This window comes from Megachile rotundata, chromosome 5, assembly GCF_050947335.1.
Source record: "Megachile rotundata isolate GNS110a chromosome 5, iyMegRotu1, whole genome shotgun sequence".
Classification (NCBI taxonomy): domain Eukaryota; kingdom Metazoa; phylum Arthropoda; class Insecta; order Hymenoptera; family Megachilidae; genus Megachile; species Megachile rotundata.
The window spans coordinates 8,581,751-8,598,934 of record NC_134987.1 but is presented as its reverse complement, the minus strand read 5'-3'; the positions used below and the strand labels follow the sequence as shown (position 1 = coordinate 8,598,934).

The window sequence follows — 17,184 nt, the reverse complement described above, 5'->3', positions numbered from 1 at the left end:
GACGAATGTTCAATTTATTAAGAAATTCCCTCGGAGTTTCTTCCCGTACGTGGCTATAATCTAGTTCGCGTATCGATGAAAATGGCGAGATGATTATGAGAAAGGTCACGGCGATTATGGGAAAGGCAAACTCTATCATCGGCTCTGCTGTTACGTTACGAACATTTGTAACGCTCACGAACGTTTTTAAATTTACCGAGAAATCGGCCGACGTAAAATATCCACGATGCGGGAGCAAATTTCCTGACGTTATACAAAGAAGGGTGTCATGTTTATGTCACGTGTAAGAGAAATGTTGGTAGGGTGTTTCGCAGCGGCAGCAAGTGAGGTCAGAAAAACGTAACAGTTTCCGTGTGACCCGCATGCATATCGCATCAATGCGACGTATATAAATTGATTTTTCTCGCCGGATATATCGCGCGAGAGTCTACACGCGCACGTCGATTCTACGATGATCAAAACTAGTCCAGTGTCTTCATGATATCTTCTTGCGTTCTCATCGATATTATCTCCCTGTTCTTTGTACGAAAACATTGCAACGAGAATTTCTTTATCAAAAGTCGACGTCCGTGAAATTAACCAGTTACCATTAAGAATCAGTATTTTATTTCGTCCACGCATCTGTTCTATTTTTAGAGGGAGGAACACTCTCTCAAAAAGATCTGTTAGTTAGAAACGGTACGCGGTCACGGGAAAACCGAGTCATGTCGATTTTGAACGTGATAATCGTTCTGTTGATCACCGGTTGCATTGGTCAAGAGGAGCAGACACCGGAAGTTCCTAGTTTCTTCCGTCCATCGGGGGAGAACCGAGGGATACAAGTATTCTTCGAGCAATGCCGTGACACCAATCTATGGAAAGGTCAGCTGGCACGCGTCAATGTCTTCGCGTTTTTAGATCCTTCTTGGTACTACAGTTATAAGCAGACGATCATGTAAGTCTATTAGATCGATTCGATTATGATTGGCATGTACAACAAAATTATTTTGTAGAATTTCTATAGGAAAAACAAGGGTAGGATATGGCTTTCTTAATTTTTGGATGGTCAATATTTAAATTAGAAAACATCTGGAGATTTAGGGATTTGAAGTCTGGAGATTTGGGTCTTTAAAGATTTAGAAAATGGTCTTTGACATTTAGGACTCCTACACATTTCAGAAATATTCATATTTCCACTTTACTTCTCTCATGTTACAATAAAGATAACTCTTATCTTAAACTATTTTACATAGACATACCTAAAACACGTACCATAATCTCCTCTTCACGATAAAAAGTAAAATTTTTTTTATAGAGAATTACTTTAATTGTTAAGGTTAAAATTATTGAAAGAACGATTAGTCAAAGCGGGCTTTACGGATATTTTGTTCTTCGCCGTGACACCGCCGCCGGACTTGCCAGAAAATACCTCGGGGAATCGTATCGAGATAAGAACATGGAAGGAAATGTCTAAAATTTTATGGAGATCGGAATATTCAGCTTACTTAGACGAAACGGTGTTTAACGATAAAGATGACAAGAATGATATAATCGTCCTTCAAGACACTCCTGAATTGAACATTTGGGAAAATTTTCGCGCCTTGAAGGATGAAGTGATAATCGTCGATGGGTGAGCTTTTATATTCTAGTTTAAGTATCCTTTTAGCAGTTTTAAAGGATCGATTAGAATACATTGTAATATTTATAGAAAATCTTACGTTATTATTACAGTTGTGGAAAACTGACTTATCAAGTTATAATTCCTTGGAGCATATATCTCCCTTACGTTAAAGCAGCCATTCTTGCGACGTACAACGAAGACCCTTGTGGTCCTTGCGATGTAAGCATGCTTCAAACATGCGAACACAGTTTATACCCATTTTTAATCCATTGATAAACTCAGTTCATTATTTATACATTTGTATGTGTTGTCAATGTAATCCTATGTTAACTACCCATTTGTTCTTTCATCTTTAGAACAATATAAGAGAATTTGAATTAACTTATTTTAATCAACGATTAGGTGCAAACGTCTCAAGAAAGCGATTTAATGTACTATGAAGATGATCTAAGAAATACGAATTTGAACGAAAAGGAAACAGAGAATGAGCAAAAGAGAATTGAAGATGGGCAAAATACGAGTACCACTTCTTTTAATATGAATATAACTTCTGATACCACAGTAGCTATAGATACAAATTATAATAGCACGAATCAATCGAATAAATATATTCCGACGACGGAAGAAATATCGACTATGATACCAGATTTAGGAACTACTGTCAGTACACAGACAAATGTAGATAATAACAATTCGTTTTCAGCGATTAATAACGTGTACATCGATAATAGTACGAATAGTGAAAATAATTTAGGTGACAAAGTAGGGGAAGAAGGTAGTTCTTCAATTTGTATATTTCAACGATTTTTTTACAAGTTTTTAAATAACATTTACAAAGTTCCAAAATTAAAGAAAATTGTAAATAAAGTAAATTCACTCTGTAGATCATAATGCTACAAGTGAAGATACTCGGAGAGAAGAGAAAGTACAGACTGAAACCGAAACATTGCCATTACGCATCATATTATATGCTCCTCATTTGCATCAAGAAGCCGATAGGTTGAAAAAGTACACACACATGGTATTAAAGACAGGGAGTCCTGATTATCACGATCATTTCAACACCAAGAATGAAATGCCTGATCAAGAAGTAATATCAAATGTTTCGAATATTTTGTAATGTATTCAAGTAGACAAATGTTTAATTTTATTAATCCTTTTCTTTTAATTGCTACAAACGATAAGATAGTAGTACCCCAAAAATTGAATTCATCGATGTTAGAGCATAAAACGTTAACTGAATACGTGAACAATATAAACGAGAGCCCAGGAACGTACGGAGAAATTGCAGACTATTGGCGAACTCAAGATGGCGCAGAAATTACTGATAAAAATGAAGATGCAGAATTTCTAGACTACGACGACACTACGGTAACGACAGCTAAAATATTTATGTATGAGTTTGCATTTCAATCGAAATGTTTTTAGGCGGACGATACAGAAAGTAATATAAATGATGCCTCCGTAAGTGAAAGCAGCATCGTGAGACTAAGTGATGCAATTGACACGAATACAAATATTGAAAATAACGATGATACGAATGACTTGATGCAGCAAAGATTAATGGACCATTATGATAGACTGTTAACATGGATTTACTACAATATTTAATGAACAGATCATGTTTATTCAGGAAAGTGTATTCCATCGAGATAATGTGTACACTGTACATGCTTATACGAGTATGACATCTAGATGATTGTAAGATAGATATAAGAGAATCTTATTTATACACCGATTTAAAGTCTGTAAACGATTTTATACACATGGGAGTAGTCAGGTTACCAAGGAGGAGAGACAAGATGTGCTTTAACATCATCATATACATCATATTGCTTTAAAAGGATTGTAATTGAATTCCTTTTTCCCCAGGAAGGGACAAAATCCAATCTATTTTCTCTAGAACTACATTCGTGAAACGAATGAGTTTCTTCTCTCTCCTTCCAGACTACACCCATATTCATACATTGTAAATATATATATTAATATGAACACATAGGGTACAATTATGAAATGTTACTTATACATATATTATAAATAAATATATGAATTTGGAGAATGTTTTTACAGAGATTTTTGAAGTACATCATTATCAACATAAAGATGTAGAAACGCATGTAAGAGTTAAACGTTAAGTGCACGCTTTTAAAATTTCTTCTGGTTCGCTCGCGTCATCGGAATCTAAACTGCTACTGTCGCTTGTTGTAGTAGTTGAAGTACTACTTTCTGAATCACTTTCAGAATCTGTATCACTGCTGTCACTTGAACTCGAACTGCTTGATAACCTGTACCAAAATAAATTACATGTATATTAGGTGAAAAGATAAATTGCATATTTTCTTTATTGTGCGATTTTGTTCATGCTTTGTGTGCACATCTGATTGCAGTTTGTTATTCTTATCATTGATGATCAATTTTGCGAGATGATATCCATGTAATCTATCAAAGAGTAGTGCATTTTAGTTAGTATATTATATTCGTGTATCATAAGTGAAGGTATATGATATGTACAATTATTTGTTCCATCTATTAAGGGTATAATCATTTAAGCTTTGTTAAAGCGATAAAGCTATTGAAACAAGTTATTCAAAACAATTCTATTAAAATACTTACAAATACTTTAAAGAATGTTTGTCTTTAATGTAGTATATAGTCTTTGGCCTTTAAAATAAAATTATACAACGTAAAGACATATAATATTACCCAGTGAAACCTTAAGTTTGATCATATTTATTAAGGATGTTATTTGTTTTACTTACTTGCTCTTGTCATTGTCGTTAATTGTTAAGTCATCAATTTGATCTACTATCTCATGAACAGAATTTTCTATGATAAGATCTTCTTCTTGAACAGAATAAGCTGCCTGTTCTAATTCTATTAAATCAAGTCCCATTTCTTCCTTACTGGGTTGAATCTTGAAAAGAACATTATGTATTTCAATATCTTGTATCAGTTTTGTGTTCAGAATTGTAACTACTTACATTAGCAATTAAAGAGTCCAGTAATTCTATTAAAGATTCATTAATTTGTTGTAACCAAATTAGATAATCTTTTATATACAACTGATTTAGTATGTAGCGTGGTTCACATGAATTATTAAACATACCGTGAATTTCACAGAAACGTTTTATAATATATTTTTTACCTGTTAATGAAACATATTTAATACGAGAATGAAGAAGATTAAAGATAACAATATTTAATTACATACCTAACTTAATAACTTTCTTTACATCTTCAAAGACTTTTGTAGAAAGTTTCCAATTTCGAAAAAGTGGGTAACATATTGATCTTCTAAAACACGCTCTTACAACTTCTTCTGGGGTAGAAAAATCCTAAATAAACATTGTTACAAATCTATGAAACAATGTAATATTAATAATTTAATAAATTAGTAAGATAGTTAACATACATCAAACCAAGTCAATGTAGAACTTAATTTGTTCACAGTCCAACTACTTTCAACTGTATTTTCTCCTAACGTTGTTCTATGATTGTAACAGTTTCCAAATAAAATATCAACTAAGCTTAAAAGTAATTTATGTGTTTCTTCATTATTTAATAAATATTCTTTATTGGGAAGCTCTTTTAATAGATCCACTTCAATCTCATTAAACGAAATGTTATCTTTTTCTAAATTGTCCCATTCTGCAGTAAACATTATATATGGTTCTATGCATTCTGGCTGCATAAGATCTGCCAAATAATGTTCCTCATTAAAATCTGAAAGTTCACGTTTCTCTCTCAAAATTTTTCGTTCAGACTGGGGTGTTACATCAGGCATTGGAAGATCTATCACTTCTTTAATCCAAGATGACTAAAATTAAAAGTGATAAAATTGTATGACAATCTTTCTGTGACATTAGCAATGATATATAAAATGAATATTCTGAAATGTATACCTCAAAAGCTACTAAAGCTCCAGATATTTTGTTTGCAAAACCATATTTTGGAGAAGAAGATAAAAGAGGTACAGTTTCATTAGGATTGTTTTGATGTATGTACCATTCATCCCCATTTGTATTTTCATCTAATATATTATTACATTCATTTGACACTTCATTTATGTCTTCTGAATTTGCTGATGGATTTCCTATAGTATAAAAATATGAGAGTAACTTGGAAACACAAAAAATAAATGTAAATACAACAATATTTACCAATTACTTCAATATTTGGAACATTTATGTTCTTCTTTTTTGAGGGAGCTAACAATGTGCTTATCATATCCAAATTTTCAAAATATTCTCCTTGGTTTACTTTAGAAAATCTTAAACAAAAATCCCCCTTCTCACAATCGTAAGATCCAAATGAAGAATCATTTTCTTCTATCTCACCTGGAAGCTTCAACCTAAAATAAAAAGTTTTGCAGAATTTCTTCTAAATTATTATTAGTGTTTCAAAGATATACAAACATAATTCTTACAAAGTAATATTTTACCTTAAATAATATGGCGTAGAATAAAACCTAAAATCTGTGCCTTCAACATAAACTTCTGTATCCTTAATATTGGCATATGGCGCATGAATAATTATTACAACTTCTGTATCTGTTTGAGTTATTTCGAATCGTGGAGTCAACATATTTGTAATATAGTTAAAAAAACTTGTTTTGTTTCAGAAATTGAAAAAATTAATATATTAAATCACTATTACTATTATAGTAGACATTTGTGCTCACAATACATATTAATAAATGATTTATTATATATCACAGTTTTATATGTACAATAATGTATAAAAAATCATTAAATGTTAAATTCTTTACAAATCATATGTAAAATGTTATTTATTGTATAATATAAACAAATTCAGTTTCTTTATTTAGTATTTATGTTCGACCTTCTATTTGTTAATTACACTCCAGAGTATAAAATCAATTTCTTTCCTCCTTTTCACTAATTTTCCTGATGTTTTGTGACCTTCCAATTTTGTAAACAGCAATGTAACTGAAGTAGTTCACAATCGTTCCAGAATCAATCGCACATAGTTGGTATATAGTATATCTACACTAGCGCCGCTGAGAGCGGTTTATCAAATGGTAAAAATTTCATAACCTAAGTAGTTTGTAATGAATTTAAATGTTGTCAAAAACTATTCTTCGTAAAATAGGCTGTCATATTAAAGGTATTAAAGTTATTTATTTCTTTAATGAGCTCTTTTATAATTCTTTTATTTTACAGAAATTTAAAAACGTAAGAGAACTTTTATCACAATGGTACAACATAAGCATACACGTTCTTCACGTGTGACTCCAAAACATTTAGATCCAAAATGTTTAATGTTTTCTATGTTTACTGCAAATGACATAAGAAATTTAAGCGTTACGAAAATAAGAACACCTTTATCATTTAATATCTTAGGACATCCACTGAAAGGAGGTTTATATGATCCAGCATTAGGTAAATAAAAAAAATAATTTATTGTATATTGCATGTTATATGAATGTTATATATTAATTTACAAATATTGTTAATTTAGGTCCACTTTTAGAAAGCTCAGATCCATGTGGAACATGTGGATGCAATGTATTCAAATGTCAAGGTCACTTTGGGCACATAGAACTACCCATGCCAGTCGTCAATCCATTATTTCATAAGGGATTGTGCATGTTAATTAAGTTGGCTTGTTTAAAGTGCTTTACTCTACAGATTCCACCTTATGTCAAATTATTGTTATCTACAAAACTAAGGCTACTTCAACAAGGATATCTCAGTGATGTTGAAGGTTTAGAACAAGAAATAATGTTTATTGTTTCAAATTCAAATGACCCTTATGATGTTGATTTAGAATCTTTACAAAATGTGACTGATGACTACATAGAAAATCTTATTAATAAATCAAGGTTTAATCAGTCTGCTGTGCAATATAATGAAGATCAGTTGAATACAAAAAATATCAATATGCAATGGCATATGTATGTTGAAAATGTTCTTAAGCAATACACAGCTCCAAAAATATGTAAGAATTGTCAAAAGCCTATACCAAAAATTACAACATTAAGAAATAAAATTATGACAATTAAAACCCCTAATGAAGATGAAAAGAAGATTGAAAAGGTACGTTCGCGTGGAACAATTCACAAATTGGAAACAACCATGATATTGCCAGATCAGTCTAAAGAGATTCTTAGAAAACTTTGGGAAAATGAAGGGAATTTTCTGAAAATTATTTTACCTTGTTTTGGAATGGTAGATATTGAATATCCAACTGATGTCTTTTTCTTTGAAGTGATACCGGTTTTGCCACCTATAGTTAGACCAGTTAACTTTGTTAATGGTCAAATGATAGAGCATCCACAGTCTCAAGTTTACAAAAGCATTATTCAAGATTGTCTTGTCCTTCGTAATATTATTCAAACAATTCAAGATGGAAATACGAATCAGTTGCCAGAGGAGGGTAAACTTGTTTTTGAACAAATAAAAGGTAATACTGCAATTGAGAAATTACACAATGCTTGGCAAAGTTTACAAATAAATGTGGACCATTTGATGGATCGTGACATGAATAAAACAGCAGAGTCTGCAAATTGCCAGGGATTGAAACAAGTTATAGAAAAGAAAGAAGGAGTTATTAGAATGCATATGATGGGAAAAAGAGTAAATTTTGCAGCTCGTTCGGTTATTACACCAGATCCTAATTTAAACATAGACGAAATTGGTATTCCTGAAACTTTTGCTTTGAAATTAACATATCCGGTACCTGTTACTTCTTGGAATGCTGCGTGGTTACGAAAACTGATTTTGAATGGTCCTGATGTTCATCCTGGTGCAGTAATGGTTGAACACGAAGACGGAAGTGTACAGAGAATTTCTGGCGATAACGATCAACAACGAAAAGCTATTGCAAAACGTCTTTTAACCAGTGATAAAGCACATAAATTTTTCAAAGGTGTTAAAGTAATACACAGGCATTTACAAAACGGAGATATTTTATTATTAAATCGTCAACCAACTTTACATAAACCCAGTATAATGGCTCACAAAGCACGTATTTTAAAAGGAGAGAAAACATTACGTCTTCATTACGCTAATTGTAAGGCTTATAATGCAGATTTTGACGGTGACGAAATGAATGCACATTTTCCACAAAATGAACTTGCTAGAAGTGAAGGATATAATATAGCCAATGTGTCTAATCAATATCTTGTACCCAAAGATGGTACTCCATTAAGTGGTCTTATTCAGGATCACATGATTTCTGGTGTACGTTTAACGGTAAGAGGAGCATTCTTTTCTCGTATAGATTATATGCAACTAGTTTATGCTGCTTTATCGACGATAAAAGATGATATAATTCTTCTTCCACCTAGTATTATCAAACCGACACCTCTGTGGTCCGGTAAACAGATTGTATCGACCGTTATTATCAATATTATCCCGCCAAATCAAGCACGTATTAATTTAACGGCAAGCGCTAAAATCAATGCGAAAGAATGGCAAGTCGCAAAAGCAAGACGTTGGAGATGCGGTACTGAATTTTCAAATCCTAAAACAATGTCGGAGGCTGAAGTTATCATACGAAATGGAGAATTATTGTGTGGAGTACTGGATAAAACCCATTACGGTGCAACACCATTTGGTCTTATACATTGTGTTTTCGAACTGTACGGTGGTGATTGTTCTACAAAATTATTAAGCGCATTTGGTAAATTATTTCAAGCTGGCTTACAACTGAATGGATTCACACTAGGTATTGAAGATATCCTGCTGTTAAAAAAGGCAGACACGAAACGTAGAGAAATTATATCTAATTGTAGAAACATTGGAGAAGACATTCAAAAATCAATATTGGAATTACCTGATGATACATCCACAGATGTAGTTACCTCCAAAATGGAAGAATCTTATTGGAGTAACCCTAAATTTCGTGCGCAGGTCGATCGAAAATATAAAACCGCTTTAGATGTTTACACTAACGATATAAATAAAACATGTTTACCAGCTGGTCTTCTAAAAAAATTCCCAGATAACAATTTACAATTGATGGTTCAGTCTGGTGCAAAGGGTTCTACTGTAAATACTATGCAAATATCTTGTTTGCTTGGACAAATAGAATTGGAGGGAAAGCGGCCACCGTTAATGATAAGTGGAAAAAGTCTTCCAAGTTTTCCGGCATATGATCCAACGCCAAGAGCTGGTGGTTTCATCGATGGTCGTTTCATGACAGGTATAAAACCTCAAGAATTTTTCTTCCATTGTATGGCTGGTCGTGAAGGTCTTATCGATACTGCTGTAAAAACTAGTAGATCGGGATATTTGCAACGTTGCCTGATTAAACATCTTGAGGGATTAGTTATTAACTACGATACAACAGTACGAGATTCAGATGGTAGTCTAGTACAAATTTATTATGGAGAAGATGGACTTGATGTACCAGGTTCACGGTTCTTGAGGAAAGAACAGATAAACTTTTTAGTGGACAATAAAAACGCGATCATCGATGAAGAAGACGCAAGATACTTGAAAGAAGTTTCAGACACGGATAAAATCTTGAAACTGGTAAAGAGAATTAAGAAGTGGGAAAGTAAACACGGAAGTTCCTTACAAAAGAGAAGAATTAGTCCATTTGCAAAATTCTGTGTAGAAAATACTAATACTATTAAAGCCTCAAAATTTAAGAGATTGGATGAAAACAGTGGAAGAAGTAAAGCTGCACTTTCACTTATGAGGAAATGGATAAGAACCACGGAAGAAGAGAGGAAACCAATTTATAATCAATGTACCGAATGTCCTGATCCAGTGATGTCGAAGTACAGACAAGACGTAGACTTTGGTGTGCTTTCCGAACGATTAGAAAAATTAATAGATGAATACATGGCCAGTACATCTAGAAATGTTGATGTTAGTAGAAAAGATTTAAGGGATATCCTGTCGATGAAAGTGATGAAAATTGTTTGCCCACCCGGTGAACCGGTAGGTTTATTAGCGGCGCAATCAATAGGAGAACCATCCACTCAGATGACCTTGAACACTTTCCACTTTGCTGGTCGTGGAGAAATGAATGTCACGCTAGGTATACCTAGATTGCGTGAAATACTTATGATGGCATCGAAAAATATTAAAACACCTAGCATGGAAATACCGTTTAGGAACGATTTAAAAAATGTAACAAAAGTCTCTAATAGGTTGAAACTAAAATTGACAAAGTGTATTTTGTCAAATGTTTTAGATAACATTAGCGTAAATAGGAAATTGAAACATACTCCAAATAGGCAACTAGTATATACTATAAATATGAATTTTCTTCCATATAAATCGTACAAAGGAGAATTTTGTGTTCAGCCGCATGAAATATTGAAGAAAACGGAATTTGTATTTTTCAAAGAAATGTTTAGGGAAATCAAGAAAGTTGCTAAAGTAGCAGGTGCTTTGCTACATGTTGAAGAGGAAAAGAAATCACCATATGACAACGACGCATTACTGGATCAAGCTGAACCCGATGAAGGAGCAGAATACAGACCTCGAGCAAACTTAGGAGAAATGCACGAGTCTTCAGATGAAGAAGAGGCAGCAGAAGACGCGGATGCAACGTTAACGCGATCAATTTCTCGGCACAATGAAAATCAAGAATATGAAGATCCAGAAGAAGAGGAAATAGATGATGCCAATGAAAAAGATGATGATGTAGAAATGGAAAATGAGAGAACAGAAGGTACAGAGCAGCCAGAAGAAGAAGACGAAGCTGAATATACAAAAACAGAAGTAAGCAGTAACCGTAGAAAGAGAGATGTAAAAGGCATGTACCATAATGTGCTAGACTATGATTATGATGAGGAGAAATATTCATGGTGCAAATTAACATTTTGGGTATGTATCACAAGGGTGCATTAGGAGTATATTTTATAAATGAGCATAAAAATTATAATTTTTATTTTCCAGCTACCTCTTAACATGATAAAATTAGATTTACCAAGAATAATTAGAACTGTGGCAGAAAAAGTTGTTTTATGGGAGGTTCCGTATTTAAAACGAGCATTTACATTCCAGAATAATACTGGAGATACTATCCTTAAAACGGACGGTATAAATATAATAGTAAGTAAATTTATACATTCATACGTAATTTTACATTTTATTGTTAATTCATATCACTTATGTATTTTTTTACAATATAGGAAATGTTCAAATATGATAAATCGCTAGATTTAAATAAATTGTATTCGAACGATATTTATGGTATTTCTCAAACATACGGCATCGAAGCAGCCAATAGAGTTATTATGAAGGAAGTAAAAGACGTGTTCAAAATGTATGGTATCACAGTCGATATTAGGCATTTATCGTTAATCGCGGATTATATGACATTCGATGGTACATTTCAACCTCTTAGTCGTAAAGGAATGGAGGATTCAGCTTCACCATTGCAGCAAATCAGTTTTGAAAGTTCTCTTACGTTTTTGAAAAACGCCACGTTACAAGGTAAAAAGATAAAAAATAAAAATATTTATGAAAACAAAATTTCTTAAGAATTAAATCTTAAACATCTGTACTTTTTATTTACAGGAAAACGAGACAACTTGGTATCTCCTTCCAGCAGATTAATGTTGGGCCAACCTTGCAAAGCTGGTACTGGAATATGTTCAGTGTTGCTAAAAATGCAACCAGACCTAGAGACTTCTTTGTCAGTGGGTGCATAAATAAATGATTATGAAATGTTTATAACAGATTTACGTTGAAAATACGATAATAGTGATATAATTGTACATAAATTTAATACTTTATGAGGAAGTTCGATTTTGATCTCCTTTTTCATCGACTATTTAGATAAAATAAAAGTAATCACAGTGTGCATATATATTTTTATAAGCTGATTATATTTTATTTTGCAACAAAACGTTTATAATAAAACTGACAATGCATTATCAAAAAATTCTGTATCTCCTTATATTTACTTTACAGATGAAACATAACTTCATTTTTAATGATTATATGGCTTTTGCTAGTTACTCTTACTGATTAATAGTAATCAATAGACATTTCTGCTTAACAAAACTTTATTAATAAAATTGATTATATTCACTTGTATTTTAGAACTGTGTTTTTAACTCTATCGTAGTTAGCGCCTGCAAATGTTTCGACCTAAAACAGATTTAAGACATTAGTACTTAATCATGATTTTCTTGTAGCATAAAATAGTTATTCATTTAAAGAAACACATACCACTTTGCCACTCTTGATGAAAACAAAGGTAGGCATACTAGTGATTTCATATTCATTAGCAAGATCTTCACACTGATCAACATTAACTTTGAAGAAGAGAACACCGGTCATTTCCTGTTAAACAAAAACATGCTGTGTAAAAGGTATAATAGAAATTTAATAGAAATTTTTCTAAACAAAATGACTGACCTTTTCTAATTCTTCTATTTTAGGTGCAATCATTTTGCAAGGACCACACCATGTTGCGAAGAAGTCGATCACGACTAAACTGTCGCCTGCCTTCTCCAACTTGCTCTTCAAATCTGCCTATAAAAGTAATTTATACATTGTTAAAAAAATAATTCATTTTGAGAAAAGTAATCAGTCGGAAATTTTTTGTTATGCTACTTCCGCTAATAGTGCGATTCTTGTTTTAAAGTATTCTTAGTTAATACAGATTCAATCAAAAATAATTTTAAAAACAATTGCAATAAAAATGAAGGGGTGGTACCGCGGATTTTAATAACTTTGAAATATATTATCAAGGTCAACATCCTAACTTTGCGCAAAAAATTCAATTAAATCTACGTTAAGAATATAGATGTTGTTTGTGTGTTATTGAGATACAAATATTATTTTTAATTCCCCCTGGCATACTACATTTCAACATATGTCCCGCCGTTATCGTTTAATTATTTTTTTGCGAATATCTTCCCGATATATGATATCAATGTTTTATCGAAAATAATTAATTTTATTTATTAAAAATAGTACGAAACTTTCGATTTAATTCAGATGTTTCAGAATCAATATTGTGTCGATAAAATCTGCACGAATGGTAATTCTAGTTAAATTGCATGCTCGTGTATAATAAATTATTTCAATTCCACGAACTATACATATACGTTTATAGTTCTTGTCACGACAACATGTACATTCCAGTGCATAGGTTTCCTTTGGCTATAAAAGTGGAGAACTTTCCACAACTTGTCTTCAATTTTGAAGGGATCAAATACGTAACATTAAAATTCCTCAATTTTCTTTACATTTTTATATATTTGAAAGTTTGTCAATCAAAATATAATAAATGATGGAGTCATTTTCATTGCATTGATTTATAGATATACTTACTACGTTTGCAACTACATTTATTTTTGTACATTTTGGCTAAATCCAAAAGTTGACTGACCGCCAGTTAGTGTCCGTCTACAGTACATGTGTATCATATTTTGCGGACGTGTACAGAATAGAGAAAAAATAACGAGGACAGTGGAAAAAACGATGATGTGGAGGAAAATACCAAATAAAAGATTACCGCATATTCATGTTTAGTGTCATAACTATCGTATTAGCGCATGCGTGTCATCCTTGATTACAAAATATATTAGAACCAATCAGAGCTAACATGCACAGAAGGAAAACTCGTCCGCCGATAAGTATGTACACTCGAGAGCAAATTTGACTTCCTTTGCGGCTTCTTAAATTGAAGTCGAGGGAGCCACTATCCACGTGTGACTTTACGCGATACAAATTAGTTGCTTCCTAACCAAGTTTCACATCGAGACCATCATTACTTTTACCCATTATAAAATGAATCAGTTTGCCGTTAAAGGTAAACATTCGTTCAGAAAAATTTTGTTATTTATTCGGAGATGCCTTCTGTGAATCAAATCTGTCAATGATCCGGTGTTACAACGAGTGGTGGGGACCGCTTCCCCTTGGCCGCCATTTCCTCCAGGAAAGCCAGATTTTGCTTTAGAGTGTACAATCTCTCGTGACGGGGACTATAGTAATTGAAATTATTTATGGTTGACGTAATGCTACACGAACACCATGCTTGGAAATGTTAATTGCATATTCTGCGATGTTTCAATCGGGTAAAATAATGTCAGTATAAGGGATTCACCGAACTGTTTATGACCGCAATTACACATGTTTCGAGGAAACTCTTTTCATGAAGAATTTTTCATAGTTAAGTCGAACAAACTGGAATCAATAATTTCAAGGTCAACTAGTTTCACGGAAAGTAGGATAATGATCGAATAAACTGCGCTGCAAACGAAATTAAATGCATTCTTCTTTTAATTAGTGTGATTACTCAACGTACAAGAATTTTATACGCAATTAAACATATTTCACACGTGGAGAAAAAATATGAAAATTAGTAGATATTTTTTAGTACTCACAGAATTCTCAACCTCGACGATCATTTTTATTTCTTACAAGAAATACGTTTGGAAATGAAGCACAAGTAGCGCACAACTGCTCGTTTCGGTACTTCGTTAGCGACTGAGCGACTGTGGTCAGAAATTCTGACTCAGATCCTCGGTAGTTCCGTTCTTTTCTCTCCTTCTCTTTCGTTCTTTCAGGCTAACTCTTTTTCACTTCAGGATTCGCTTTCTCCTTCCTATGTTTGTGTTCTTAGGGTGGTGTCACGGTTAAACACGAAGTGTGGCGAAGCAAAGCGAAGTGCGTGCCGACCATATTTTACTCGTGGTTCGACGAAAGAGCTCCGAAGATCCGCGAACATCTCCGAACGAAGTAAATTACGTTGTATGAGTACAATATACCTGTATGTAACTTCCTAGTAACTTATGTCGTAACAAGGAAGTGGATTCGATTACCAAGGAAATTCTATAAATTCGACAAATACATCCATGGATTTGAAACCGCATTATTATATTATATAATAAACTACTATTGTTATTTTATACTTGTACAAAACGTTATTTAATATTCCTTCTGTTGACTTTAATTGCGACAATTCTGTCCACCCAAGTCTCGTCTTTATCAATGATAAGATATTACGCGGACTTTGTGTTCTGACAGTTTGTGTTTCAAAATAATATAATACATTATTACGGTTTTATATCTTGCGCTCAATATCTCGTTTTATTTAATAAAAGTTATGAAATATATTTGAAAGTTTCCAATGCAGATGAATAATATTTGTATTTTGATTTTCATTATTTATGAAATGTTGGCGGAAGGAACAAACTTTATAAACATTGGCTTACAAAATATGTAATTGTATCAAGAACTTCCATCGGTATATAACTTTAGTTCTGAAACAATATGGGCCAAAGCTATCGATCATCGCAAGATCGATATGGCAAGAACAATTTATATTAAAAATAGGTGATATTTAAATTGGCTACCAACTTACTAAAAAAATTTGTAGATCAACAAGGTAGTAGAAGTTAATTTTATTTAAATTTGCAACTTCTATTTTTACAGCTGTTTCTTATAATTAGGAAGAATGTCGAATGAAATAAGTGATGACAAGAAATTTATTTAAGGTGTTGATTCATATATATTTGTAATAATATACTGTCATCGCGTAATCCTTTTTACCGTAACATGACGTCAGATGAATTGCAAACTCATTTCCAATATCGATATCATTCTGCGTGTTAATTTATAACAATATTAGGTCTCATCGATGTTACCTGTACATTCAAATTTTTATACGGCACAAATAATTACTTTAGATCGCGCGGAACGCTCGTGACGTAATGCATAAATGACTATGCAGAAACCGATTGATTCATATATAGGGTGAGGCAATAACTGTGCCAACGTTGAATGTACCTTTCGTTTGTAATAATGTAAAGAAATATTGTGTATAAGATATTCAATTTATTATTATTATTCAACACTTTATGGCTAAAGTGTTTGTTATTGACCGCTCGATAAGTGGTCGATTCTTGGAAAAATTGTGTCCCAGTTTTTCTTTTCCTCGACATTTATTAATCTTTAATAACGTACGTTGGAAAACGGTCAGTGTATTGTTTTAAATTTTGCATATTTTATTCAGTATTTTCTCAGCAAAAAATGTCAAGCAGTATTTTAATATTTAACAATAATTTAATATTTATTTGATTTATTTACATACTTAATGATGTCAAAATGATATCACGTGTCAGCTACATCAGCCACAGTTTGTACGTATTGATTAAACATCTTCATGATACAATACTATAGTAATCTTATCTGATATCGAATGAAAAACGTAAAAGTTTTACTTTTGTCATGTACAATACCATTATGCAATAGGCTTTTATAATCGCAATATCCTATAAGTATCAGAGATACAGATAAGTTAAGTACGTATTAATCTTAATGTAGGTTTAAAGAAACTAAAATATTTCTAATTGGTAGAGAAGGATAAAAGCAATTTCTACATTATTTATTGTCGGTAATCGAACATTTAAATAATAATTACTTTTGGAATAATTAATTTTTTCCAACATTACAAATATTAATTGCGGTTAATAAAACATGTCATAGATTATTAGTTTACAAGTTTATATAGTTATAAATTTAGACAAAATATTGCTAAATAATAATTAATGAAGAGGGAACTATTAATAGTATTTTAATTCTTTGTATGAATACTGAGGGAATACAAAAATTTGAACTTCATGTGAATTGAATCTCATG

At 32.3% G+C, this 17,184-nt stretch overlaps 4 protein-coding genes across 9 annotated transcripts; 2 read left to right on the top strand and 2 right to left on the bottom strand.

Moving 5' to 3' along the window:
• Positions 1 to 365: 365 nt before the first annotated feature.
• LOC100876843 (uncharacterized) lies at positions 366 to 3,885 on the top strand. Of its 2 annotated transcripts, none has more exons than XM_003705816.3 (7): positions 366 to 934; positions 1,316 to 1,609; positions 1,711 to 1,819; positions 2,003 to 2,375; positions 2,485 to 2,690; positions 2,786 to 2,971; positions 3,029 to 3,885. In XM_003705816.3, exons 1-7 carry the CDS (start codon positions 705 to 707, stop codon positions 3,209 to 3,211), a joined length of 1,581 nt encoding a protein of 526 aa, XP_003705864.2. In that variant the 5' UTR covers positions 366 to 704; the 3' UTR covers positions 3,212 to 3,885. The 2 variants fall into 2 exon arrangements, with proteins under 2 accessions (XP_003705864.2, XP_012146723.2); XM_012291333.2 differs by having other exon boundaries at positions 733 to 861.
• LOC100876954 (protein SHQ1 homolog) lies at positions 3,207 to 6,568 on the bottom strand. Of its 5 annotated transcripts, XM_076531918.1 has the most exons (10): positions 6,443 to 6,568; positions 6,042 to 6,150; positions 5,761 to 5,951; positions 5,503 to 5,693; positions 5,013 to 5,417; positions 4,812 to 4,935; positions 4,582 to 4,745; positions 4,360 to 4,514; positions 4,214 to 4,261; positions 3,207 to 3,885 (listed from the first exon to the last, which is right to left on the bottom strand). In XM_076531918.1, the coding sequence occupies exons 3-10, from the start codon at positions 5,825 to 5,827 to the stop codon at positions 3,732 to 3,734; spliced, it is 1,308 nt and encodes a 435-aa protein (XP_076388033.1). In that variant the 5' UTR covers positions 5,828 to 5,951; positions 6,042 to 6,150; positions 6,443 to 6,568; the 3' UTR covers positions 3,207 to 3,731. The 5 variants fall into 5 exon arrangements, with proteins under 5 accessions (XP_076388033.1, XP_012146719.1, XP_012146721.1 ...); XM_012291329.2 differs by having other exon boundaries at positions 6,042 to 6,548; XM_012291330.2 differs by lacking the exon at positions 3,207 to 3,885 and adding an exon at positions 3,892 to 4,039 and having other exon boundaries at positions 6,042 to 6,551.
• Positions 6,569 to 6,583: 15 nt separating this feature from the next.
• On the top strand, positions 6,584 to 15,452 carry RpI1 (RNA polymerase I subunit RpI1). Its single transcript, XM_003705818.3, has 6 exons — positions 6,584 to 6,727; positions 6,784 to 7,002; positions 7,082 to 11,409; positions 11,482 to 11,637; positions 11,718 to 12,021; positions 12,106 to 15,452. The coding sequence occupies exons 2-6, from the start codon at positions 6,816 to 6,818 to the stop codon at positions 12,237 to 12,239; spliced, it is 5,109 nt and encodes a 1,702-aa protein (XP_003705866.1). The 5' UTR covers positions 6,584 to 6,727; positions 6,784 to 6,815; the 3' UTR covers positions 12,240 to 15,452.
• LOC100881723 (thioredoxin-2) lies at positions 12,396 to 15,067 on the bottom strand. Its single transcript, XM_003705775.3, has 4 exons — positions 14,928 to 15,067; positions 12,952 to 13,068; positions 12,763 to 12,876; positions 12,396 to 12,681 (listed from the first exon to the last, which is right to left on the bottom strand). The coding sequence occupies exons 1-4, from the start codon at positions 14,949 to 14,951 to the stop codon at positions 12,619 to 12,621; spliced, it is 318 nt and encodes a 105-aa protein (XP_003705823.1). The 5' UTR covers positions 14,952 to 15,067; the 3' UTR covers positions 12,396 to 12,618.
• Positions 15,453 to 17,184: the final 1,732 nt, after the last annotated feature.

What these genes read in the sequence shown, in the direction of transcription:
- LOC100876954 (XM_012291329.2), bottom strand. Translation starts at nt 6,184, where the DNA reads ATGTTGACTCCACGATTCGAAATAACTCAAACAGATACAGAAGTTGTA. An exon ending in TCTACGCCATATTATTTAAG is followed by an intron (nt 5,952 to 6,041) that starts GTAAAATATTAC and finishes TTTTTATTTTAG; the next exon opens with GTTGAAGCTTCCAGGTGAGA. An exon ending in AAAGAAAGTTATTAAGTTAG is followed by an intron (nt 4,746 to 4,811) that starts GTATGTAATTAA and finishes TTTCATTAACAG; the next exon opens with GTAAAAAATATATTATAAAA.
- RpI1 (XM_003705818.3), top strand. Translation starts at nt 6,816, where the DNA reads ATGGTACAACATAAGCATACACGTTCTTCACGTGTGACTCCAAAACAT. An exon ending in TTTATATGATCCAGCATTAG is followed by an intron (nt 7,003 to 7,081) that starts GTAAATAAAAAA and finishes TTGTTAATTTAG; the next exon opens with GTCCACTTTTAGAAAGCTCA. An exon ending in CGGACGGTATAAATATAATA is followed by an intron (nt 11,638 to 11,717) that starts GTAAGTAAATTT and finishes TTTACAATATAG; the next exon opens with GAAATGTTCAAATATGATAA.
- LOC100881723 (XM_003705775.3), bottom strand. Translation starts at nt 14,951, where the DNA reads ATGATCGTCGAGGTTGAGAATTCT. An exon ending in TCGTCGAGGTTGAGAATTCT is followed by an intron (nt 13,069 to 14,927) that starts GTGAGTACTAAA and finishes TTACTTTTATAG; the next exon opens with GCAGATTTGAAGAGCAAGTT. An exon ending in AAATAGAAGAATTAGAAAAG is followed by an intron (nt 12,877 to 12,951) that starts GTCAGTCATTTT and finishes TTTGTTTAACAG; the next exon opens with GAAATGACCGGTGTTCTCTT.
- LOC100876843 (XM_003705816.3), top strand. Translation starts at nt 705, where the DNA reads ATGTCGATTTTGAACGTGATAATCGTTCTGTTGATCACCGGTTGCATT. An exon ending in AGTTATAAGCAGACGATCAT is followed by an intron (nt 935 to 1,315) that starts GTAAGTCTATTA and finishes TTAATTGTTAAG; the next exon opens with GTTAAAATTATTGAAAGAAC. An exon ending in GAAGTGATAATCGTCGATGG is followed by an intron (nt 1,610 to 1,710) that starts GTGAGCTTTTAT and finishes TTATTATTACAG; the next exon opens with TTGTGGAAAACTGACTTATC.